This window comes from Chiloscyllium plagiosum, unplaced genomic scaffold, assembly GCF_037043375.1.
Source record: "Chiloscyllium plagiosum isolate Xiang-an unplaced genomic scaffold, Cpla_swu_hap1 HiC_scaffold_9, whole genome shotgun sequence".
Taxonomy (NCBI): domain Eukaryota; kingdom Metazoa; phylum Chordata; class Chondrichthyes; order Orectolobiformes; family Hemiscylliidae; genus Chiloscyllium; species Chiloscyllium plagiosum.
Genome location: NW_028270147.1, coordinates 2,551,808 through 2,577,449, shown reverse-complemented (window position 1 = coordinate 2,577,449; position 25,642 = coordinate 2,551,808). Strand labels below are relative to the sequence as shown.

The window sequence follows — 25,642 nt, the reverse complement described above, 5'->3', positions numbered from 1 at the left end:
AGATAGACAGAATAGCTTGTGAGAATCTCTTCCCCATGGCAGACATCTCTAAGACTAAAGGTATAAGTTTAAAGTGAGGAGGAAGTGGTTTAGATGAATCTGAATAAAATGGCCTTCACCCAGAGGGTCGTAGAAATATGTAGGGTGCTGCCTGGGAGGCTGGTGGAGTCAGGGACTCTCACAGTATTTAAAAAGCATCTGGATGAGTACTTGAAATGCTGGAGCAGACTAGGCTATGGACCAAGTGCAGGTAATTGGGATTTGTGTGGTCGGATTCTTTGGACATGGAGATGGCGGGCTGAAGGGCCTGTCCCAATGTGCTCTGACTATATCACTCCTTTGCTCTAAAACCTTGATCATTGGGGAAGAACCCACGAGGAAGATGAGAGTTTATTTTGTGCAAAGTTGTGACTTCAGAACCTTCTCCAACACTGAAGAAGAGTCACTGGACCTGAAACTTTAACTCTGATTTCTCTCTCCACAGACACTGCCAGATCTGCTGAGTTTCTCCAGCAAGTTCTGTTTGTTGTTTCTGATTTCCAGCAACCACAGTTTCTTTGTTTGACAATGATTTATTTCTTTCTGAGGCTGGTGGAGTTAGCTGAAGGGAATACATGTTGTCCTCCTGTTCTTTCGTGTTAGAATCACGTTAGGGACAGTTCATGTTTAAATGAGAAATCCAATCAACTGACATAACTATACATATATGCATTTTTAAACAAAAAAAAACTTTATTGTATGTCAAAAAGAATTAAACAAAGTGAGCATAATTCACTAACACTGTATTTCATCAGACTTAAGCTTTTATAGGACATAGAACAGCACAGGAACAGGCCCTTCGGCCCACGATGTTGTGCTGAATGTGATCCAAATTAAACTAATCCCTTCCACCTGCCCTTGGTCCATATCTCTCCATTCCTTGCATATTCTCAAAGTCCCATAATTGTCCCCCTCATATGTGCCTCTCCCACCACCCCTGGCAGCGTGTTCCACACACCGAGCACTCACTGTGTAAATAACTTGCCTCTCACATCTCCTTTGAACTTGCCCCTTCTCACCTTAAATACGGGTGCCCCCTAATTTTAGGCATTTCAACCCTGGGAAGAAGACGCTGACCGTGCATCTCAGTAATATTCTTTGCTTCCCCGCCAAGAGTTCTTCTCTCTAATGAAATCCTGAAGGCTCCTCCACTTTGGATGAGGTAAAGTCCGAAGATACATTCCCGATCTCTGGAATTCTAATTTCTCTCCAAGGTTCTTTGAGGAGGTGACCAAGCATGCGGATGAGGGTAGAGCAGTGGATGTAGTATACATGGATTTTAGTAAGGCATTTGATAAGGTTCCCCATGGTAGGCTTATGCGGAAAGTCAGGAGCCATGGGATAGAGGAAAATTTGGCCAATTGGATAGAAAACTGGCTAACCGGTCGAAGTCAGACAGTGGTGGTAGATGGCAAATATTCAGCCTGGAGCCCAGTTACAATTGGAGTTCCGCAGGGATCAGTTCTGGGTCCTCTGCTGTTTGTAATTTTTATTAATGACTTGGATGAGGGAGTCGAAGGGTGGGTCAGTAAATTTGCAGATGATACGAAGATTGGTGGAGTTGTGGATAGTGAGGAGGGCTGTTGTCGGCTGCAAAGAGACTTAGATATGATGCAGAGCTGGGTTGAGGAGTGGCAGATGGAGTTCAACCCTGCCAAGTGTGAGGTTGTCCATTTTGGAAAGACAAATAAGAATGCGGAATACAGGGTTAACGGTAGGGTTCTTAGTGAGGTGGAGGAACAGAGAGATCTTGGGGTCTATGTTCATAGATCTTTGAAAGTTGCCACTCAGGTGGATAGAGCTTGTAAGAAGGCCTATGGTGTATTAGCGCTCATTAGCAGAGAGATTGAATTCGAGAGTCGTGAAGTGATGTTGCAACTGTACAGGACTTTGGTTAGGCCACATTTGGAGTACTGTGTGCAGTTCTGGTCGCCTCACTTTAGGAAAGATGTGGAAGCTTTGGAGAGGGTGCAGAGAAGATTTACCAGGATGTTGCCTGGAATGGAGAATAGGTCGTATGAGGATAGGTTGAGAGTGCTAGGCCTTTTCTCGTTGGAACGGCGAAGGATGAGGGGTGACTTGATAGAGGTTTATAAGATGATCAGAGGAATAGATAGAGTAGACAGTCAGAAACTTTTTCCCCGGGGCTGGGGCTGTTTTCCCTGGAGCGTCAGAGGCTGAGGGGTGACCTTATAGAGGTTTACAAAATTGAGGCGCATGGATAGGATAAATAGACAAAGTCTTTTCCCTGGGGTGGCAGAGTCCAGAACTAGAGGGCATAGGTTTAGGGTGAGAGGGGAAAGATATAAAAGAGACCTAAGGGGCAACCTTCTCACGCAGAGGGTGGTACGTGTATGGAATGAGCTGCCAGAGGAAGTGGTGGAGGCTGGTACAATTGCAACATTTAAAAGGCATTTGGATGGGTATATGAATAGGAAGAGTTTGGAGGGATATGGGCCGGGTGCTGGCAGGTGGGACTAGATTGGGTTGGGATATCTGGTCAGCATGGACGGGTTGGACCGAAGGGTCTGTTTCTGTGCTGTACATCTCTATGACTCTATTCTCCTCCTCTCTCCACAAGAATCTCAGTGAGTCTCTCTCTCACTGCAACCCCTCAGATTATCTCCTCTGCCCTGAAGCTCTTCAGCCACATCCTGAAGCAGACTCACTGCCTATCGCACTCTCAGCTACCTTTCCCCAGCCCCATTCCCTCCCATTTATCTCCCAGCCTCCCTGGCTCACAAGCCTCATTCCTGATGAAGGGCGTGTGCCTGAAACGTTGATTCTCCTGCTCCTCGGATGCTGCCTGACCTGCTGTGCGTTTCCAGCACCACACTCTCGACTCTGATCTCCAGCATCTGCAGTCCTCAGTTTGTACCAGGAGTAGGCCATTTAGCCCCTCTAGCCTGTTCCACCATTGAATGAGATGATGGATGATCTGCAGCCTAACTCCATATACCTGTCTTTGGCCCAAATCCCTTAATACTTTTGCTTAACAAAAATGTATCTGTCTCAGATTTAAAATGAACAAACATCACTATTAATCCAGCAATCACTGGTGTTTGAGGAATAGAGTTCCAAACATCTCCCACCCTGTGTGTGTAAAAGTGCTTCCTAACATCTCTCCCCAACACTCTGGCCCTAATTCTCAGACTATGCCTCCTGGTTACAGAGTCATTGAGATGCACAGCATGCAATCAGACCCTTAAGTGCAACTTGTCTAAACCAATATTCTACATTAATCTAGTCCCATTTACCAGCATTTGGCTCATATCCCTCTAGACCCTTCCTATTCATATACCCATCCAGATGCCTTTTAAATACTGTAATTTTACCAGCCTCCACCACTTCCTCTGGCAGCTCATTCCATACACGTTGCATACGCCATCTGCAAAAAAAAGTTACCCCTTAGGTCCCTTTTACGTCCTTCTTCTCTCATCCTAAACCTATGCCCTCTAGTTTGGATTCCCCTACCAGGGGAAAAGACTTTGGCTATTTACCCTCATGATTTTATAAATCTCTATAAGGTCACCCTTCATCCTCCACGCTCCAGGGAAAACAGCCCCAGCCTATTCAGCCTCTCCCTGTAGCTCAGATCCTCCAACCCTGGCAACATCCTTGTAAATCTTTTCTGAGTCCTTTCAAGTTTCACATGAAACTTTCTACACCAAGGAGACTAGAAGTGAATGCAATATTCCAACAGTGGCCTAACCAATGTCCTGTACAGCTGCAACATGACCTCCCAACCCCTGTACTCAATACTCTGACCAATAAAGGAAAGCATACCAAACGCCTTCTTCACAATCCTATCTACCTGTGACTCCAATTTCAAGGAACTATGCACTCCAAGGTCTCTTTGTTCAGCAACACTCCCCAGGAATTATATTAAGAATATAAATCCTGCTCTGATTTGCTTTTCTAAAATACAGCCCCTCACATTTATCTAAATTAAACTCCATCTGCTACTCCTCAGCCCATTGGCCCATCTGATCAAGATCCTGTTGTAATGTGAGGTAACTTTCTTTGCTCTTCACTACACCACCAATTTTGGTGTCATCTGCAAACTTACTAACCGTACCTCCTATGTTCACATCCAAATCATTTATCTGGAATCACCAATCAGTGGAAGTAGATTATCTTTACCAACCTTGTCTTTTCCTGTTAATACCTTGAAGACTTCAATCAGATCCCCACATAACCTTCTAAACTCAAGAGAAAGCAGGTCTAATTTGTGTAATCTCTCCTTGTAATCTAACCTCTGAAGTTCAGATATCATTCTTGGCCACCTACATTGTACTCCCTCCAAGACGAATCTATCCTTCCTAAGGTGTGCTGCCCAGATCTGCTCACAGTACTCCAACTGGTGTCTAGCCAGGGTTCTGTATAACTGCAGCATAACATCTGCATCCTGTACTCCAGTCCCTAAGACATAAAGGCCAGCATTCCATTAACTTTCTTGATTATTTTCTGTACATGTTTGTGACATTTTAAAGATCCATGCCCCTGAACCTTCAATGTCTGTTTGGGCAGCCACTGTATTTAACTTCACATCATCTAGAAAGTTCCCTGACCTCTCCTTTTTCAGTCCAACATGGATAATCTCACACTTGCTTACACTGAACTCTGTTCACCTCAGTTTTGCCCATTCATCTAATCTATCAACACCCCTTTGTAATTTCATGCTATCATCTACACTGGCTGCAGTGCTGCCTAACTTTGTATTGTCAGCACATTTGGATGTATAATTTTCTGTGTTATTCTCCAAGTCATGAATAAATAATGTGAATAACTGAAGCTCTACTACAGACCCATGTGGGAGACCGCTGGTCACACCCCGCCAATGTGAGTACCTACCCATCATCCTTACTCTCCATTGCCTGTCATTCAACCAATTTCCCAGCTACGTCAGTAATTTAGCCTCAGTTCCATCGGTGTCTACTTAGTTAACATTCTCTTACGTGGAACTTTATCAACTGCCTTCTGGAAGTCCACATTAATGGCATCCATAGCCATTTCCCTGTTCACTACCTCTTCAAAAACATCCCATGAGATTTATCAGGCATGACTTATCTTTCTTGATGATAGACTTCCACAGTCATCCAACCACAGACGTTATGCTAATGGGTCTATAATTCCCTCCTTCATCCTCCTTATCCTTCATGACGTGCAATTTTCCAACCTAGAGGGATGACTCCTATATTGAGGGAACTCTGATTATAGTTAGAGCAGCTACAGTCTCCTCCCTTTGTTCCTTTAACAGCCTCGGATGGAAACCATCAGGTCCTGAGGTTTTGTTATTCTTTAATTCTGTTAATTTTCTCATTACTGGTGTTTCATTTACATTAATTTTATTCAGTCCTTGTTCCTGATCCATTATTAATTTCCTCATGTCTTCCAGCAATCTATACTCCTTTTCTATTGGAAATACTGAAGAAAAGTAATAATTCATCTGTCAATTCCCCATTGAAGTAACTGTAGAGATGCTGGTATCCCATCACCCAGTCACCCTTCACTTACATGTCCACAGGCTATGGCAGCCCAGCTTGGAATCTGACCCTGAACTGAGGAGATTCTGAATCCCCTGGTTATTTTTCTTTAACACTTCAAGAATTTGCCATGCCAACCTGTTTTGTATCGTTCAGAGTTTCAGCCAGGGCTCCCTGATTGGCAGAGGTTAACAATCAAGGATCTCATAATCAATGCAATCCACCTGATTCCAATCTATATCCCCCTCTTTCAGTCGTTAGTGGGTCAGCGTTGCTCCTGACCACCCGCTGTCCCTTTATGTAACTTTAACATTTTTTCTTATTGATTTTGATGTCCTTGGTAAGTTTCCTTTCATAGTTCCTTTTAGTTGCTCCTATAAGCTGCATGGGGCCCTTTGCTGGTCTCTGTATCTGTCCTATTCAGCAGGATTTGTGCTGATGTTGTATTTTTGTAAGGCCCATCTTTTTTATACCATCCGCTGAAGTAGAATGTTTCCCTCTCGGGGATATAAACTGGTTCTGTTTTGTGTTATATGTTCCTTTAAACAGCCTCTGCTGGTCTTCAGTTGTTTTATCCATGAGCAGAATTTCCCAGTTTACTGTGGACAGTCTCTGTCTCTTCTCATTAAAGTCGGCCTTACCTTAATCTAAAATTATAGGAGCTGTTTTATGCTTTTTGCTTTCAAATGCCACATTGAATTCGATCATATTGTGATCACTGTTTGATAAATGTTCATGCACAATCAGGTTACTAATTAAATACAGCTCATTACTCATTGCTAAATCCAATATTGCTTGTCCCCTTGTTGTGTCCAGAACATATTGCTGTGGGAAACTATCCCGGACACACTCCATAAATTTCCTTTCTAATCTTTCTAACAGGAGTTCTCCAAATCAATGTTAAAGTTAAAACCCCCCATTAATACTAATCTGGCCTTGTTACATATTTACATTCCTGAAGAACTTATGCCCGAAACATCGATTCTCCTGCTCCTCGGATGCTGCCTGGCCTGCTGTGTTTTTCCAGCATCACATTTTTCAACTCTGGTACTCCAGCATCTGCAGTCCTCACTTTCTCCTTGTTACATATTTACTTAAATTCTGCATTTATATAACCTGGCACTTCAGAGCTGCTCCCAGAACATCTATTACAGTGTTAGACCCTTTGTTGTTCCTCAGTTCCACCCATATTGTTGCTGTTTATGTTTTCCCATCATTATATCCTCCCTCACCACTGAAGTGATTTTGTTTCTAATCAGTAAGGTGACTACACTCTCTCTCCCATTTTCCCTGCTCACCCTGTAACCCCCTGATATATTTCGTTCCTAGTCCCACCCATCCTGCAGCCACATCTCAGTAATGGCTACTATATTATAATTTCCAATTTATGCATGGAGCTCATTTAATGTATTCCTTACTCTCTGTGGTTTTGTATTTAGAATTTATATCTGGACCATACTCTCCAACCTGTTGCTCAGCCCTGATGTTTTATTCACCTGCTTATTATTACTCCCTTCTGGTTTATCAATACACATCCTGTCATTTTGCTATTACCTACCGTACCTGAAGTAGGATTCCTGCCTGTTTCTTTACTCTCCAGCCTGTTACTTGATTTTGAAACTGTATTGACTTTCCCCATCTCTCTCTCTCTCTCCCCCCCCCCATTTACTAGTGTGACCACTCTACATAACGTTTCTGTGAGAACCCTGGGCCCAGATTAGTTGTTCCTGATAGATTGAGTGTTTACTGTCCTTTGGTCTAGCGTTATCATTTGATTCACAGAGAGCTACAAGCTACATAAGCCCAGAGCTGACACTGAACCATCGCTGTGGCTCTGCACCAGTCATACCTGCTGGCTACACACAAAGTGAATTCACAGAGATAAACTCAAACAAAGAATTACCACTAAACCTCTCTGTTCTCCGTCGGCAAAAGTGAGGACTGTAGATGCTGGAAATCAGAGTTTAGATTAGAGTGGTGCAGGAAAAGCACAGCAGGTCAGGCAGCATCTGAGGAGCAGGAAAATCGACGTTTCAAGCAAAAGCCCTTCCTCAGGAATGTCTGTTGTCCATGCCAATGTGACACACGCGGCCCGATTTCATCACTTTCTTCCATTTTGGGAAACGACATGAATAAGATATTGTCTCCAGTTTTTTAGCCAGAGCCATCCACCTTCTGTTTGTCCTCTCACATTTTTCTCTCCTGTTAAATCAGCGTGGCCACGACGTTTTAAGCTTGTTTGAATTGCATTCACCCCAGTGTTGCTTTTACCAGCTTTCTAACCAGATACTCATTTTTGACAGAGAAAACTTTCATTCCTAAAACCAGAAGTTATATTCTAAACAAGCAAATTATGAGCTGGATATTTGCAATATCACCAATTATTGAATTCAACAGTGAAATATCCTCAAGAGACACTGAAACCTCCCTCTGGGCAATCTGCAGTTTCTCCTGTTTTTATTTAATATCCAAGATTTTAATAATACTGAGACTTTGCTTCATTGGCTGGAAAGTGCTTTGAGATGTCCTTGGCCATGAAAAGCACTTTGTAAATACAAATCTTTCTTTCACCTTTGACCTTCATCCAGCCACTTATCGAATCTTCCGGCTGATAGTGTTGTTTGAGCCACTGCTTGGTCTCTCAGGAATGACCAATCGGATCTTCCTCCTCTGCTGGGCCTCATTGCCTGCTCCATCCAATGGTGCTGGGTTGTTTGTCGGTAACAGAGAGGATTCCTTGGGTCCCTGCTCCCTGATCATCGTCCCCTCATCGGGGTTCTTGTCGCTGAAAATGAGGACATTGGAGTCTTGCTCCTCACTGCCATTAGCTCCCCATGAAGTGGGTGAAGTACTGGTACCATGTTTGTTCTGACTCTCAGCCATGACATTCCCACCATGAACATGGTCTTGGATCCTGAGTCCAGTTGCTGTTGAGGAAGTTGTGAGTGATGGCGGCTGCTCTGTGGGATGTAGCTGCTGGTTTACCTCAGCTGCTGGCTTGGCTACTCCAATCTCTGTTGACTCACCCTCACCGTGAGGCACAGCCTCCTCTGAAAAGACAGCAGCTGCTGGAGGGCCCTGTTCCTGGCCCAAGCCAGAAGCTGCTGCTGTGATTGATGTTGTGGACTTGCTTGGAGAATTATTATCCCCAGCTTTCCCCTGACCACCCATCTTATCCTCAGCCATTTCAACGGTACTCCATGGATTTCTGCGTGGACACTGCCCTTTGGCTGTTACATCCTGGTCCCTGCTCTGTCCACAGGGAGGCAGCAGATGGTCTTTTTCCCATCCAAAGGTTTCTGTGGTTTCTTGGCGTCGTGACGATGTGTTTGCCCCCTCATCTTCCGATGGCTTCATATCCAGAGCTTGGCCCTCGGGAGGAGCACCTGGTATCTCCACATCCTTGTGGTTTCTGTCCCTGCTGGGCCCCTGGAGTGAGCATGTGAGGGCATTGGGAGATATTAGCCTTCCCAATGTCTCTCTGTCCTCATTGTCCTCTATGGAAACTTGGAATACTGTAGAAGGAGGTCTATCTGAGGAGGAGGTTACCAACCGTGGGGCCTTGTGCGTCTTTGCTGGGAGAGTCGTTTCCTGTTTGAGTGGTTTGTTTGGTGTCTGAACAGTCCCCACTGACCGGCCAGGTCGCTGTGCTCCAGGGGTTTTAGTGGACTGGGGACGTTTATGATTTTTGGTGTCTGTCACTGGGGGTACTGGTAACAAAACTCTTGAGGTTATTTCTAGACCAGGTATCAAACTTTGACGACCTCCTTGGTCTCTGTCCTCCTTGCCAGGTCCTGTGGAGGGATGGGCTGGGCAGAATGCTTTCTGCTGAGATGGCATTAATGGGCATTGTTTTGGTGTCTTAGGTAATCGGGCTTGCTGTAAATCTACAGTAGTGCCTGTGCTTTGACAGACTGGAGCTTTTCTGATGGAATTGCTCTTTTTGCAGGTCTCCTTCCATTCTGTTTTCTTTGTGGTCCTCTGCTTTTTCATCCTTAATAGTCCCTTCACCCTGGCAGCTTCATCTGGATGGACCTTTGCTAGTTTGGTAGGATGCAGGATGAACTTTACCATCCATACATTCACTGATGGCCTGTGTGAAACTGCTCTACTGGCCTTGCTATCTACAGAGAACAGTGTCATCCCCAGCCTTTTCCTGCTCTCGCTGCTTTGTACCTGAGATGGAAAGGACCTGAGCAAAGACTTCTCCTTCACTTTGGCCCTTCCACCTTTCACCAAATGCTTCAGGGTTACAGCACCCCCTGCCCCACCCCCTTCTCTTTTGAACCCTGCTTCAGGATGATGTGTTAATTTCTGATCAGCAAAATCTGGTAAATCAAAAGTGACAGACTTCAGTCTCCGAGCTCTGTCACCTTTCCACACTGTCCCAAAAATCTCAATGTGGTCAATCAGGCGACTGTCTCTATAGTTCCTGCTTTCTGATTTGTCGGAGCTCTCCTCCTCCTTCCCAAATCGATCCTGATTGGCAAAGGTTCTCTTATGGTTTGCAAAGACCAAGAGATCACCAGGCAGCATCACGGTGACATTCCGTTCAGGAATTCCGATCAAAGGGTCACCTCTCGCCTTTGAGCCGACCTTGCTGTTGGCTGGTGTTGGGAGCCTGTTGCTGTGTTGGAGAAGTTGGTGACAGTTGTCATGGCGAGTGGACAGCTGGGCATTCTGAATTCTCTTGGTTGGGAAGGGGCTATGGTTGAGCTGGTGTGATGGCTGTGTTCCTGTGATAGCGGAGCGCTGGAATTGTACGTTGCTGAGAGTTGAACACGCATAGTGCTTGCTTTGTGACTGAAGGTGTGTGATGGCCCTGCTTTGTCGGTGATTCCTTGTTCCTGGAACTGATTTAGAATGTCCCTTTCCCAGATGGCATCCCCTTATGGCAGCTTTCCATGGGTAGTTACTGTTTTCTGAATGCACACTTTGTGTGAAACCTGTTCAAGCAAGAGATGGAATCCATTACTGAAGTTGTCTCAAATCTTACAATTCCATTTCTGGCTTCCTCATTGGGGACCCACAGCAACAGCTTGACTTTATGTGACAAGTTTAATGTAGCTAAACAGCCCAAGATATTTAGTAGGAGTGTAATCCTGAGTGTGAATAAACTCTTTCAGCTGTTCCACTGAATGAAGTTTGTGATATAAAAGCAAGATTTTATTGTCATCTGACAGCATTTGTCACCAAGATGCCTACGGAGATATTCAGGCAGGTGACTGAAATCGTAAGTTTGAGAGCTGAATTTTAGTGACTATTTTAAAAAGAGGATGATCAGGCTGAGAAATTTAGTGAGGAAATGCCAGTGTTCAGGGCCCAGACAGCTGACACTGTGATCACCAAAGGTGGAACATGAAATGCCTAACAAGTTCACAGATGTTCGCAGGTAAAGGGACGGCTGGAAAATGGGAAGCCTTCAAATATTAGATAACGAGAATCCAGAGAAAGTATATTCCTGTCAGGGTGAAAGGGAAGGCTGGTAGGTATAGGCAATGCTGGATGACTAAAGAAATTGAGGGTTTGGTTAAGAAAAAGAAGGAAGCATATGTCAAGTATAGACAGGATAGATCGAGTGAATCCTTAGAAGAGTATAAAGGAAGTAGGAGTCCTCTTAAGAGGGAAATCAGGAGGGCAAAAAGAGGACATGAGATAGCTTTAGCAAATAAAATTAAGGAGAATCCAAAGGTTTTTACAAATACATTAAGGACAAAAGGGTAACTAGGGAGAGAATGGGGCCCTTCAAAGATCAGCATGGCGGCCTTTGTGTGGAGCTGCAAGATATGGGAGAGATACTCTGGGGTGGCACGGTGGCTCAGTGGTAAGCACTGCTGCTTGACAGTGCCAGGGACTTGAGTTCGATTCCAGCCTCGGGTGACTGTCTGTGTGGAGTTTGCACATTCTCGCCATATCTGTATGGGTTTCTCCCACAGTCCAAAGATGTGCAGGTTAGGTAAATTGGTCACGCCAAATTGCCCGTAGAGTTAGAGGGAATGGGTCCGGGTGTGTTACTTTTTGGGGGGTCACTGTGGACTAGTTGGGCCAAAGGGCCTGTTTCCACACTGTAGGGAATCGAAGTGAGTATTTTGCATTAGTATTTACTGTGGAAAAGGACATGGAAGATATAGAATGTACGGAAATAGCTGGTGACATCTTGAAAAATGTCCATATTACAGAGGAGGAAATGCTGGATATCTTGAAACAGTTAAAAGTGGATAAATCCCCAGGACCTGATCAGGTGTACCCTAGAACTCTATGGGAAGCTAGGGAAGTGAATGCTGGGCCTCTTATTGAGATATTTGTACCATCGATAGTCCAAGGTGAGGTGCTGCAAGACTAGAGGTTGGCTAATGTGGTGCCACTGTTTAAGAAATGTGGTAAGGATAAGCCAGGGAACTATAGACCGGTGAGCCTGACATCGGTGGTGGGCAACTTGTTGGAGGGAATCCTGAGGGACAGGATGTACATGTATTTGGAAAGGCAAGGACTGATTAGGGATAGTCAACGTGGCTTTATGCGTGGGAAATCATGTTTCGCAAACTTGATTGAGTTTTATGAAAAAGTAACAAAGAGGATTGATGAGGACAGAGCGGTAGATGTGAGCTATATGGACTTCAGTAAGGCATTCGACAAGGTTCCCCCTGGGAGACTGGTTAGCAAGGTTAGATCTCATGGAATACAGGGAGAACTAGCCATTTGGATACAGAACTGGCTCAAAGGTAGAAGACAGAGGGTGGTGGTGGAGGGTTGTTTTTCAGACTGGAGGCCTGTGACCAGTGGAGTGCCACGAGGATCGGTGCTGGGCCTCTACTTTTCATCACTTACATAAATGATTTGGATGTGAGCATGAGAGATACAGTTAGTAATCATGCAGATGACACCAAAATTGGAGGTGTCGTGGATAGCGAAGAAAGTTACCTCAGATTACAACAGGATCTGGACCAGATGGGCCAATGGGCTGAGGAGTGGCAGATGGAGTTTAATTTAGATAAATGCGAGGTGCTGCATTTTGGGAAAGCAAATCTTAGCAGAGCTTTTACTCATAATGGTAAGGTCTTAGGGAGTGTTGCTGAACAAAGACCTTGGAGTGCAGGTTCATAGCTCCTTGAAATTGGAGTTGCAGGTATTAGGATAGTGAAGAAGGTGTTTGGTATGCTTTCCTTTATTGGTCAGAGTATTGAGTACAGGAGTTGGGAGTTCATGTTGCGGCTGTACAGGACATTGGTTAGGCCACTGTTGGAATATTGTGTGCAATTCTGGTCTCCTTCCTATCGGAAAGATGTTGTGAAACTTGGAAAGGTTCAGAAAAGATTTACAAGGATGTTGCCAGGGTTGGAGGATTTGAGCTACGGGGAGGGGTTGAATGGGCTGGGGCTGTTTTCCCTGGAGCATTGGAGGCTGAGGGGTGACATTATAGAGGTTTACAAAATCACGAGGGACATGGATAGGGTAAATAGACAATGTCTTTTCCCTGGGGTGGGGGAGTCCAGAACTAGAGGGCATAGGTTTAGGGTGAGAGGGGAAAGATATAAAAGAGACCTAAGGGGCAACTTTTTCACACAGAGGGTGGTACATGTATGGAATGATCTGCCAGAGGAAGTGGTAGAGGCTGGTACAATTGCAACATTTAAGAGGCATTTGGATGGGTATATGAATAGGAAGGGTTTGGAGGGATATGGGCCGGGTGCTGGCAGGTGGGACTAGATTGGGTTGGGATATCTGGTCAACATGGACGGGTTGGACCGAAGGGTCTGTTTCCATGCTGTACATCTCTATGACTCTAAGTTAGCAATAGAATGGAGAGGAGATTATTACACAGTCTGTCAAGCTCTGGTTGGAACCAATCTGAAGTAATTGTCTTATTTGAAGTAATTGTGTTATTTGAAAATGACAGTTCAGATTGAGAGAGTGATTGATTAGTTGGGCTTTATCAATAGTGGCATGGAGTGGAGGAGCAGGGAGGTGCTGGTAATCTAGTGTAAGACACTGTACAAGATGATTGTGTCCGGTTTTGGGCATGATGCTTTAGAAAGAACGAAATGGCTCTAGAAATGGTGCAGAAAGTTTCACAAGAATGAGGAACTTCAGTTACGTAGAACCTAGAACATAGATCATGACAGCGCAGTACGAACCATTTGGCCCTTGATGTTGCACCAACCTGTGGAACCAACCTGAAACCCCTCTAACCTACACCATTCCATCCTCATCCAGATGTTTATCCAATGACCATTTAAATGCCCTTAAAGTTGGTGAGTCTACTACTGTTGCAGGCAGGGCATTCCACACCCCTACTACTCTCTGAGTAAAGAAACTACCTCTGATATCTCTGACATTGTGGGCGGCACGGTGGCACAGTGGTTAGCACTGCTGCCTCACAGCGCCTGAGACCCGGGTTCAATTCCCGCCTCAGGCGACTGACTGTGTGGAGTTTGCACGTTCTCCCCGTGTCTGCGTGGGTTTCCTCCGGGTGCTCCGGTTTCCTCCCACAGTCCAAAGATGTGCAGGGTCAGGTGAATTGGCCATGCTAAATTGCCTGTAGTGTTAGGTAAGGGGTAAATGTAGGGGTATGGGTGGGTTGCGCTTCGGCGGGTCGGTGTGGACTTGTTGGGCCGAAGGGCCTGTTTCCACACTGTAATGTAATCTAATCTAATCTAATCTGTCCTATATCTCTCACCCCTCAATTTAAATCTACGTCCCCTCGTGCTAGCCATCACCATCAGAGGGAAAAGGCTCTCCCTGTCCACCCTATCTAAGCCTCTGATTATCTTATATGTCTCAATTAAGTCACCTCTCAACCTTCTCTCGAACGAAAACAGCCTCAAGTCCCTCAGCCTTTCCTCATAACACCTTCCCTCCATACCAGGCAACGTCCGAGTTGACTGTCTGTGTGGAGTTTGCACATTCTCCCCGTGTCTGCGTGGGTTTCCTCCGGGTGCTCCCGGTTTCCTCCCACATTCCAAAAGATGTGTAGGTTAGGTGAATTGGCCATGCTAAATTGTCCCATAGTGTAAGGTGTATTAGTCAGGGGTAAATGTAGTTAAATGGGTCTGGGTGAGTTACTCTTTGGAGGGTTGGTGCGGACTTGTTGGGCCGAAGGGTCTGTTTCCACACTGTAGGGAACCTAATCTAGATCTCCTCTGAACCCTTTCCAAAGCTTCCACATCCTTCCTATAATGCGGTGACCAGAACTGTACACAATACTCCAAGTTCCGGCCGCACCAGAGTTTTGTACAGCTGCAGCATGACCTCATGGCTCCAAAACTCAATCCCTCTGCCAATAAAAACTAACACACCGTATACCTTCTTAACAACCCTATCAACCTGGGTGGCAACTTTCAGGGATCTACGTACATGGTCACCGAGATCTCTCTGCTCGTCTACCCTACCAAGAATCTTACCATTAGCCCAGTACTCTGTATTCCTGTTACTCTTTCCAAAGTGAATCACATGTTTTGCATAAAACTCTATTTGCCACCTCTCAGCCCAGCTCTGCAGCTTATCTATGTCCCTCTGTAACCTGCAACATCCTTCCGCACTGTCCACACTCCACCGACTTTAGTATAGTCTGCAAATTTACTAACCCACCTTCTACACCTACATCCAGGTAATATATAAAAATGACAAACAGCAGTGGCCCCAAAACAGATCTTTATGGTACCCCACTAGTAACTGAACTCCAGGATGAATATTTCCCATGAACCACCACCCTCTGTCTTCTTTCAGCTAGCCAATTTCTGATCCAAACCGCTAAATCAACCTCAAACCCATGCCTCCTATATTTTCTTCAATAGCCTACCGTGGGGGATCTTATCAAACATTTTACTGAAGTGATTAAACTTGTGTTCCCTTCACGATAGAAGGCTGATGGGTTTATAACCTGGTTTCTTAAGCATTTGGTTATGTAAATAGAGAGGAGTAAGGAATTCATTGTGGAGCATAATCTGAGCCAGACCACTGGCCACAAAGAGGCCATGGAAATCTGGAGCAGTCTGCTCAATAAGGTCATGACTCATCTGGTCATTATTAATCCCACTTTCCTGCCTTTTCCTCATAACCCTCAATTCTCTGAGTGATTAATAATCGCGCTCTCTCAGTCGTGAATACTCTTAATGAGCCAGCCTTGACAGCCCTCTGTATTAACGGATTTCACAAATACAGCCCCACCCCCGCCACCCGCCACCAATCTGAAAGTAAACATTTCCCTACCTCAGTGACTGAAACAGGAGACCCTGTAATTCTGAGATGGTGCCCTCTGGTCCCACAGAGTCCCACATGGAGAAACCACCTCTCAGCATCGGCCCTGTTTAGATTCGAATAGATTTTATTGTCATGTGCACCTGAGTACAGCAGTGCAGTGAAAAGGGAACACAGTCACCACTCTCTGGTGACATCTAGAATAAAAGTAGTTAGAATTCAAGACAAGAGCAGAAATTAAAGAAACAGAGCAAGAGGAAAACAAAATGACTCGATCACCCTCACTGACGCGAAGCGCTTTGAACCAGGCTCACCAACATCACAGTGCCACGACCTCAGATCCTGCACCTCACTGCCACCAGTACCTCATTGTCACCTGTATCTCACTGTCACCTGCACCTCACTGCCGCCTGTACTTTACTGCCACCTGCACCTCACTTTCACCTGTACCTCACTGTCACCTGCACCTCACTGTCACCTGTATCTCACTGCCACCTGTATCTCACTGCCGCCTGCATCTCACTGCCACCTGTATCTCACTGCCACCTGCACCTCACTGCCGCCTGTACCTCACTGTCACCTGCACCTCACTGCCGCCTGTACTTTACTGCCACCTGCACCTCACTGCCGCCTGTACCTCACTGCCACCTGCACCTCACTGTCACCTGTATCTCACTGCCACCTGTATCTCACTGCCACCTGCACCTCACTGCCGCCTGTACTTTACTGCCACCTGCACCTCACTGCCGCCTGTACCTCACTGCCACCTGCACCTCACTGCCACCTGCACCTCACTGCCGCCTGTACTTTACTGCCACCTGCACCTCACTGTCACCTGTACCTCACTGCCACCTGCATCTCACTGCCACCTGCACCTCACTGTCACCTGTACCTCATTGCCACCTGCGTCTCACTGCCACCTGCACCTCACTACGACCTGCACCTCACTGCCGCCTGCACCTCACTGCCGCCTGCACCTCACTGCCGCCTGCATCTCACTGCCGCCTGTACTTTACTGCCGCCTGCACCTCACTGCCACCTGTATCTCACTGCCGCCTGCACCTCACTGCCGCCTGTACTTTACTGCCACCTGCACGTCACTGGCACATGTGTCTCACTGCCACCTGTACCTCGCTGCCTCCTGTACCTCACTGCCTCCTGTACCTCACTGCCACCTGTACCTCACTGCCACCTGTACCTCGCTGCCTCCTGTACCTCACTGTCACCTGTACCTCATTGCCACCTGCGTCTCATTGCCACCTGCGTCTCACTGCCACCTGTACTTTACTGCCACCTGCACGTCACTGCCACCAGTACCTCACTGTCACCTGTACCTCACTGCCTCATCTGTGCCAGACCCATCAGTGCTGAAGGTGTCACTACTTGGTAAAAACAATGACTGCAGATGCTGGAAACCAGATTCTGGATTAGTGGTGCTGGAAGAGCACAGCAGTTCAGACAGCATCCAAGGAGCAGCGAAATCGACGTTTTAGGCAAAAGCCCTTCATTCCTGATGAAGGGCTTTTACCCGAAACGTTGATTTTCCTGCTCCTCGGATGCTGCCTGAACTGCTGTGCTCTTCCAGCACCACTAATCCAGAATCTTTTCACTTGTTAACCTCCACCAGTAAATCACCGATGTTTTCCAACTGAGTAATTTCTGTTCAAAGCCTGTTAAGGGAAATGCAACCTATCACAGGGGAGAGAGAGAGAGAGAGAGAGGGAGGGGGCTGGATCAAAATGGAGTGAGACAGGGAGAGAAAAAAGGCCACACTGTGGTGCCCACCTCCTGCTGAAGGTACTGAGGCTGTCGGTGGACACTACAAGCTCTCTCTCTGAGGACACCTTGGCACAAACAGTCAGCAGCTGTGCCCCCCCCCCCCCCCCCTCCTTTAAAAAAGGCGTTTCATTGGCATGCTCAAAAAACCATGGTCTTTTTCAAAACCAGGTTCCAATTAATGATCTAATTAAATGGCAGTGGGACAGGTCGAAGGGGCCAAGTGTTCTCGTGTGCAATGAACATGAACGAGTGAATCAGTGCTGATTTCCTGAATGTTTATAACTAAGTTATGTGAAAATCCTCTTTGCATTTTAACGTGAGCCACCCTGACTGAATCTTTCCCTTTGGTGGGGGAGTACCTGTTATTTCTCACGCTGGTAATTTGTATCTTTGTTCTCCCTCTGTGTCCCATCAGAGGCTTTACCTGATGATCTCTGCATGTCACGATGAGAGGGTATTGTTCTGAACGTGTGTACCAGCCTGCAGCGCTGGCACACAAAACATTCCTCCCCTGAGGTCTGCCTCCTGGCTTGGTGTAGGAAATCCAGATGTTGTTGGTGAACCCTCTGCTGGCTGCTTGCTTTCCTGGAATTGAGATTAGCCATCCCCTGTTGAAAGAGTTTGGGATGATTGATAGAACTTGCTGTTGGTTTGGCCTCGCCCTCTCTCTCCCTAATGCGATAGCGAGGAACCCTCTGAAAAGCACCTTCTCTTTCACGACCAGCTTCTACTCCAGCTGCTTGGCCATTGGTCTGTCTTGATTTCATTCGTTTGTTGTACAGGAGAGTTGCTACTGTGACTGTGAGGCACACAGCTCCTGCAATTGATCACAATATCAAATTAGAAGGAGCTTATAGAGAATGCAATAGGCAAAGCAATAGGACAGAGTGGCAGCAGATCGGGTCTGGTCGATTCATTGAGAAGGAGCTCACTCATGATAAAGAAGCACGTTAGTGGAGAATGGTGGGGAGGTGCAGGAAATTCCTGAAGTTTAGAGCTTCAGTGTCAGATGTTACAGATATCGGTAACAGTTCCGAAAAGGTGAATGACGCAGATCTCTGGAAGATTGAGGAGATTCCAGAGATGGGAGCGTTAAAGACATGGAGGGATGTGAACTCGAGCGTGAGCATTTTAAACAGAAACTCTTGGGTGAACTGTGAGCCAGTGTAGCTCAGTAAACATTGGGGGTGCAGTGGGGACCATGTGCAGGTGGAGTGGGGACCGTGTGCGGGTGGAGTGGGGGCCGTGTGCGGGTGGAGTGGGGGCCGTGTGCGGGTGGAGTGGGGGCCGTGTGCGGGTGGAGTGGGGGCCCTGTGCGGGTGGAGCGGGGACCCTGTGCGGGGGGAGTGGGGGCCGTGTGCGGGTGGAGGGGGGCCGTGTGCGGGTGGAGTGGGGGCCGTGTGCGGGTGGAGTGGGGGCCGTGTGCGGGTGGAGTGGGGGCCGTGTGCGGGTGGAGTGGGGGCCGTGTGCGGGTGGGGTGGGGGCCGTGTGCGGGTGGGGTGGGGGCCCTGTGCGGGTGGAGTGGGGGCCCTGTGCGGGTGGGGTGGGGGCCGTGTGCGGGTGGAGGGGGGCCGTGTGCGGGTGGGGTGGGGGCCGTGTGCGGGTGGGGTGGGGGCCCTGTGCGGGTGGAGTGGGGGCCCTGTGCGGGTGGAGGGGGGCCGTGTGCGGGTGGAGTGGGGGCCGTGTGCGGGCCCTGTGCGGGTGGAGTGGGGGCTCTGTGCGGGTGGGGTGGGGGCCGTGTGCGGGTGGAGTGGGGGCTCTGTGCGGGTGGGGTGGGGGCCGTGTGCGGGTGGGGTGGGGGCCGTGTGCGGGTGGGGTGGGGGCCCTGCGCGGGTGGAGTGGGGGCCCTGCGCGGGTGGAGTGCGGGCCCTGTGCGGGTGGAGTGGGGGCTCTGTGCGGGTGGGGTGGGGGCCGTGTGCGGGTGGGGTGGGGGCCGTGTGCGGGTGGGGTGGGGGCCCTGCGCGGGTGGGGTGGGGGCCCTGCGCGGGTGGAGTGGGGGCCCTGCGCGGGTGGAGTGGGGGCCCTGCGCGGGTGGAGTGGGGGCCCTGTGCGGTGGTCACTCTTATCGATATTGTCACGGACAGATGCATCTGCAGTCGGTAGACTCGTCTGGATGAGGTCAACATAGAACATTCCAGCGCAGTACAGGCCCTTCAGCCCTCCGTGTTGCACTGACCTGTGAAACGATCTGAAGCCCATCCAGCCAACACTATTCCATCCTCATCCAGATGTTTATCCAGTGACCATTTAAATGCCCTTAAATCTGGTGAGTGTCACAGGCTGTGTGTTCCAGGCCCCTACTACTCTCTGAGTGAAGAAACTACCTCTGACATCTGTCCTATATCTATCACCCCTCAATTTAAAGCTATGTCCCCTTGTGCTAGACATCACCATCCAAGGGAAAAATGGTCTCCCTACCACCGTATCTAACCTTCTGTTTATCTTATATGTCTCAACTAAGTCACCTCTCAACCACCTTCTCTCGAACGAACACAGCTTCAAGTCCCTCAGCCTTTCCTCATAACACCTTCCTTCCATACCGGGCAACATCCTGGTAAATCTCATCTGAACCCTTTCCAAAGCTTCCACATCCTTCCTATAATGCGGTGACCAGAACTGTACACAATACTCCAAGTGCGGCCGCACCAGAGTTTTGTGCAGCTGCAGCATGACCTCATGGTTCCGGAACTCGATCCCTCTCCCAATAAAAGCTAACACACCATATGCCTTCTTAACAAATCCTATCAACGTGGGTGGCAACTTTCAGGGATCTATTTATATCGACACCGAGATCTCTCTGTTCAACCTGGATAAATGTGAAGTGATGCCTTTTGGAAGGTCAAACTCGAATGCTGAATATCGGATTAAAGACAGGGTTCTTGGCAGTGTGGAGGAACAGAGGGATCTGGGTGTGCAAGTACATAGATCCCTCAAAGTTGCCACCCAAGTGGATAGGGTTGTTAAGAAAGCATATGGTGTGTTGGCTTTCATTAACAGGGGGATCAAGTTTAAGAGCCGTAAGGTTATGCTACAGCTCTACAAGTCCATGATGAGACCACACTTGGAATATTGTGTCCAGTTCTGGTCGCCCTACTATAGGAAAGATACAGCGGCTTTGGAGAGGGTGCAAAGAAGGTTTACCAGGATGCTGCCTGGACTGGAGGGCTTGTCTTATGAAGAAAGGTTGAATAAGCTCGGACTTTTCTCTCTGGAGAGAAGGAGGAAGAGAAGAGACCTGATCGAGGTATACGAGGGAATGAGAGGCACAGATAGAGTCGATAGCCAGAGACTTTTCCCCAGGGCAGGATTGACTGGTACGAGAAGTCATAGTTTGAAGATATTAGGAGGAAGGTATAAAGGAGACATCAGAGGTAGGTTCTTTACGCAGAGAGTTGTGAATACATGGAATGTGTTGCCAGCGATGGTGGTGGAAGCAGAGTCATTGGGGACATTTAAGCGACTGCTGGATATGCACATGGATAGCAGTGAGTTGTGGGGTGCGTAGGTTAAGTTATTATATTTTACATTAGGATTAAACCTCGGCACAACATCATGGGCCTCAGGGCCTGTTCTGTGCTGTATTTTTCTATGTTTTATGTTCTACCTACACTACCAAGAATCTTACCATTAGCCCAGTACTCTGTATTCCTGTTGCTCCTTCCAAAATGAATCACCTCACACTTTTCCGCATTAAACTCCATTTGCCACTTCTCAGCCCAGCTCAGCAGCTTATCTAAGTCCCTCTGTAACCTGCAACATCCTTCTGCACTGTCCACAGCTCCACCGACCTCAGTATCATCTGCAAATTCACTAACCTATCCTGTTATGCCCTCATCCAGGTCATTTATAAAAATGATAAACAGCAGTGGCCCCAAAACAGATCCTTGCAGTACCTCATTAGTAACTGAACTCCATGATGAATATTTCCCATCGACCACCATCCTCTGTCTTCTTTCAGCTCGCCAATTTCTGATCCAAACCGCTAAGTCACCCTCAATCCCATGCCTCCGTGTTTTGTGGAATAGCCTAATGTGGGGAATCATATCAAACTCCTTACTGAAATCCATAAACACCACATCAACCGCTTTACCCTCATCCACCTGTTTGGTCACCTTCTCAAAGAACTATATAAGGTTTGTGAGGCACAACCTACCCTTCACAAAATCATGTTGACTATCCTTAATCAACCTAATCCTTTCTAGATGATTATAATCCTTTCCAACACTTTACCCACAACCGAAGTAAGTCTCACTGGTCTGTAATTACCAGGGTTGTCTCTACTCCCCTTCTTGAACAAGGGGACAACATTTGCTATCCTCCAGCCTTCTGGCACTGTTCCTGTAGACATTGATGACATAAAGATCAAAGCCAAAGGCTCGGCAATCTCCTCCTTCGCTTCCCAGAGAATCCCAGGATAAATCCCATCTGGCCTAGGGGACTTATCTATTTTCACACTTTCCAGAATTGCTAACACCGCCTCCTCGTGAACTCACTCCCATCTAGTCTAGTAGCCTGTACCTCAGTATTCTACTCAACCATAATGAATGCTGATGAAAAATATTCATTTTTGCACTTCCCCTATCTCCTCAGATTCCATGCACAACTTCCCACTACTATCCTTGACAGGCCCAAATCTTACTCTAGTCATTCTTTTATTCCTGACGTAGCTATAGAAAGCTTAAGGGTTTTCCTTGATCCTATCTGCCAAAGACTTCTCATGTCCCCTCCTGGCTCTTCTTAGCTCTCTATTCTTGTCTTTCCTGGTTAACCTATAACTCTCAAGCCCCCTAATTGAGCCTTCACGTTTCATCCTCACAAAAGCTGCCTTCTTCCTCTTGACATGAGATTCAACTTCTTTAGTAAACCACGACATCCCTCGCTCGACCACTCCCTCCCTTCCTGACAGCTACATACTTATCAAGGACACACAGTAGCTGGTCCTTGAATAAGCTCCTCATTTCAATTGTGCCCATCCCCTGCAGTTTCCTTCCCCATCCTATGCATCTTAAATCTTACCTAATCACATCATAATTAGAGTCATAGAGATGTACAGCACGGAAACAGACCCTTCAGTCCAACCCGTCCATGCCGACCAGATATCCCAACCCAATCTAGTCCCACCTGCCAGCACTCGGCCCATATCCCTCCAAACCCTTCCTATTCATATACCCATCCAAATGTGTTTTAAATGTTGCAATTGTACCAGCCTCCACCACTCCCTTTGGCAGCTCATTCCATTTCCTCCAGCTGTAACTCTTGCCCTGCAGTATATACCTATCCCTTTCCATCACTAAAGTAAACATAACCGAATTGTGGTCACGATCACCAAAGTGCTCACCTACCTCCAAATCTAACACCTGGCCTGGTTCATTACCCAGTACCAAATCCAATGTAGCCTCGCCCCTTGTTGGCCTGTCTACATACTGTGTCAGGAAACCCTCCTGCACACATTGGACAAAAAACAACTCATCTAAAGTACTTGAACTATAGTATTTCCAGTCAATATTTGGAAAGTTGAAGTCCCCCATAACAACTATCCTGTTACTCTCGCTCCTATCAAGAATCATCTTCACTATCCTTTCCTCTCCATCTCTGGAACTATTCGTAGGCCGATAGAAAACTCCCAACAGGGTGACCTCTCCCTTCCTGTTTCTAACCTCAGCCCATACTCCCTCAGTTGATGAGTCCTCAAATGTCCTTTCTGCCACTGTAATACTGTCCTTGACTAACAATGCCACACCCTCCGCCTCTTTTATTATTTTCTCTGTTCTTACTGAAACATCTAAATCCCGGAATCTGTAATAACTATTCCTGTCCCTGCTCTACCCCTATCTCTGAAAAGAAAATCTCTGATTTCTCTTCACTGATGCTGCCAGACGTGCTGAGCTTTTTCAGCAGTTCCTGTTTACATAGAACATAGAACATAGAAGAATACAGCGCAGTACAGGCCCTTCGGCCCTCGATGTTGCGCCGATCCAAGCCCACCTAACCTACACTAGCCCACTATCCTCCATATGCCTATCCAATGCCCGCTTAAATGCCCATAATGAGGGAGAGTCCACCACTGCTACTGGCAGGGCATTCCATGAACTCACGACTCGCTGAGTAAAGAACCTACCCCTAACATATGTCCCATACCTACCCCCCCTTAATTTAAAGCTATGCCCCCTTGTAATAGCTGACTCCATACGTGGAAAAAGATTCTCACTGTCGACCCTATCTAAACCCCTAATCATCTTATACACCTCTATCAAGTCACCCCTAAACCTTCTTTTCTCCAATGAAAACAACCCCAAGTGCCTCAGCCTTTCCTCATACGATCTTTCTACCATACCAGGCAACATCCTGGTAAACCTCCTCTGCACCCGTTCCAGTGCCTCCACATCCTTCCTATAGTATGGTGACCAAAACTGCACACAATACTCCAGATGCGGCCGCACCAGAGTCTTATACAACTGCAACATGACCTCAGTACTCCGGAACTCAATTCCTCTACCAATAAAAGCCAGTACGCCATATGCCTTCTTCACCGCACTATTTACCTGGGTGGCAACTTTCAAAGATTTGTGTACATGGACACCAAGATCCCTCTGCTCATCCACACTACCAAGTATCTGACCGTTAGCCCAGTACCCCATCTTTTTATTACTCTTACCAAAGTGAATCACCTCACACTTAGCTACATTGAACTCCATTTTCCACCTTTCTGCCCAGTTCTGCAGCTTCTCTATATCCTGCTGTAACCTGCCACATCCTTCCTCACTGTCTACAACTCCTCCGACTTTCGTATCATCCGCAAACTTGCTCACCCAACCTTCTAACCCCTCCTCCAGGTCATTTATAAAAATGACAAACAGCAATGGTCCCAAAACAGATCCTTGCAGAACACCGCTAGTGACGGCACTCCAAGATGAACCTTTGCCATCAACTACTACCCTCTGTCTTCTTCCAGCCAGCCAACTCCTAATCCAAACCTCCAACTCACCCTCAATGCCATACCTCCGTATTTTTTGCAGTAGTCTACCATGGGGAACCTTATCAAACGCCTTACTAAAATCCATATACACCACATCTACTGCTTTCCCCTCGTCCACCTCCTTAGTCACCTTCTCAAAGAATTCAATAAGGTTTGTGAGGCACGACCTGCCCTTCACAAAACCATGCTGACTATCCTTGATCACATTATTCCTATCCAGATGTTCATAAATCCTATCCCTTACAATTCTCTCTAAGATTTTGCCCACAACAGAAGTGAGACTCACCGGCCTATAGTTACTAGGGTTATCCCTACTCCCCTTCTTGAACAAGGGAACCATATTTGCTAGCCTCCAATCTTCTGGCACTACTCCTGTTGACAACGAGGACATAAAAATCAAGGCCAATGGCTCTGCAATCTCCTCCCTTGCTTCCCAGAGAATCCTAGGATAATTGCCATCAGGCCCAGGGGACTTATCTATTTTCACCCTTTCCAGAATTTCCAACACCTCTTCTCTACATACCTCAAAGCCATCCATTCTACTTAATTGTGACTCAGTACTCACATTGACAACAATGTCCTGTTCCTGATTGAATACTGACGAAAAGTATTCATTCAGTGTCTCCCCAGTCTCTTCAGCCTCCACACGCAACTTCCCACTACTATCCTTGACTGGACCTATTCCTACCCTAGTCATTCTTTTATTCCTGACATACCTATAGAAAGCCTTAGGGTTTTCCCTAATCCTACCAACTAAGAACCTTTCATGCCACCTCCTTGCTGCTCTTAGCTCTCTCTTCAGATCCTTCCTGGCTACCTTATAACTCTCAATCACCCCAATTGAACCATCACGCCTCATCTTTACATAGGCCGCCCTCTTCCATTTAACAAGGGATTCCAATTCCTTATTAAACCACGGCTCCCTCACACGACCCTTTCCTCCCTGCCTGACGGGCACATACTTATCAAGGACACTCAATAGTTGCTCCTTGAACAAGCTCCACATATCAATTACGCCCTTGCCTTGAAGCTTACTTTTCCAGGCCACACATCCTAAGTCATGCCTCACAGCATCATAATTTCCCTGCCCCCATCTATAACTCTTGCCCTGTAGTGCACACTTATCCCTCTCCATCACTAGAATAAAAGTCACCGAATTGTGGTC

The 25,642-nt window shown here is 47.0% G+C and overlaps 2 protein-coding genes across 2 annotated transcripts in view; one reads left to right on the top strand and one right to left on the bottom strand.

Annotated features, from left to right (window-relative positions):
- tnni3k (TNNI3 interacting kinase) overlaps positions 1–25,642 on the top strand; it is a 171,431-nt gene that overhangs the window by 121,473 nt on the left and 24,316 nt on the right. The gene's annotated exons all lie outside the window — the stretch shown is intronic.
- The window catches only part of lrrc53 (leucine rich repeat containing 53), a 38,091-nt gene continuing 20,566 nt past the window's right edge, over positions 8,118–25,642 (bottom strand). Inside the window, exons 4-5 of the mRNA XM_087990297.1 lie at positions 17,875–18,318; positions 8,118–10,471 (exon numbers count right to left, since the gene is read on the bottom strand). Coding sequence (XP_087846423.1) covers positions 8,118–10,471; positions 17,875–18,318 — 2,798 coding nt within the window. The remainder of the gene's footprint in view (positions 10,472–17,874; positions 18,319–25,642) is intronic.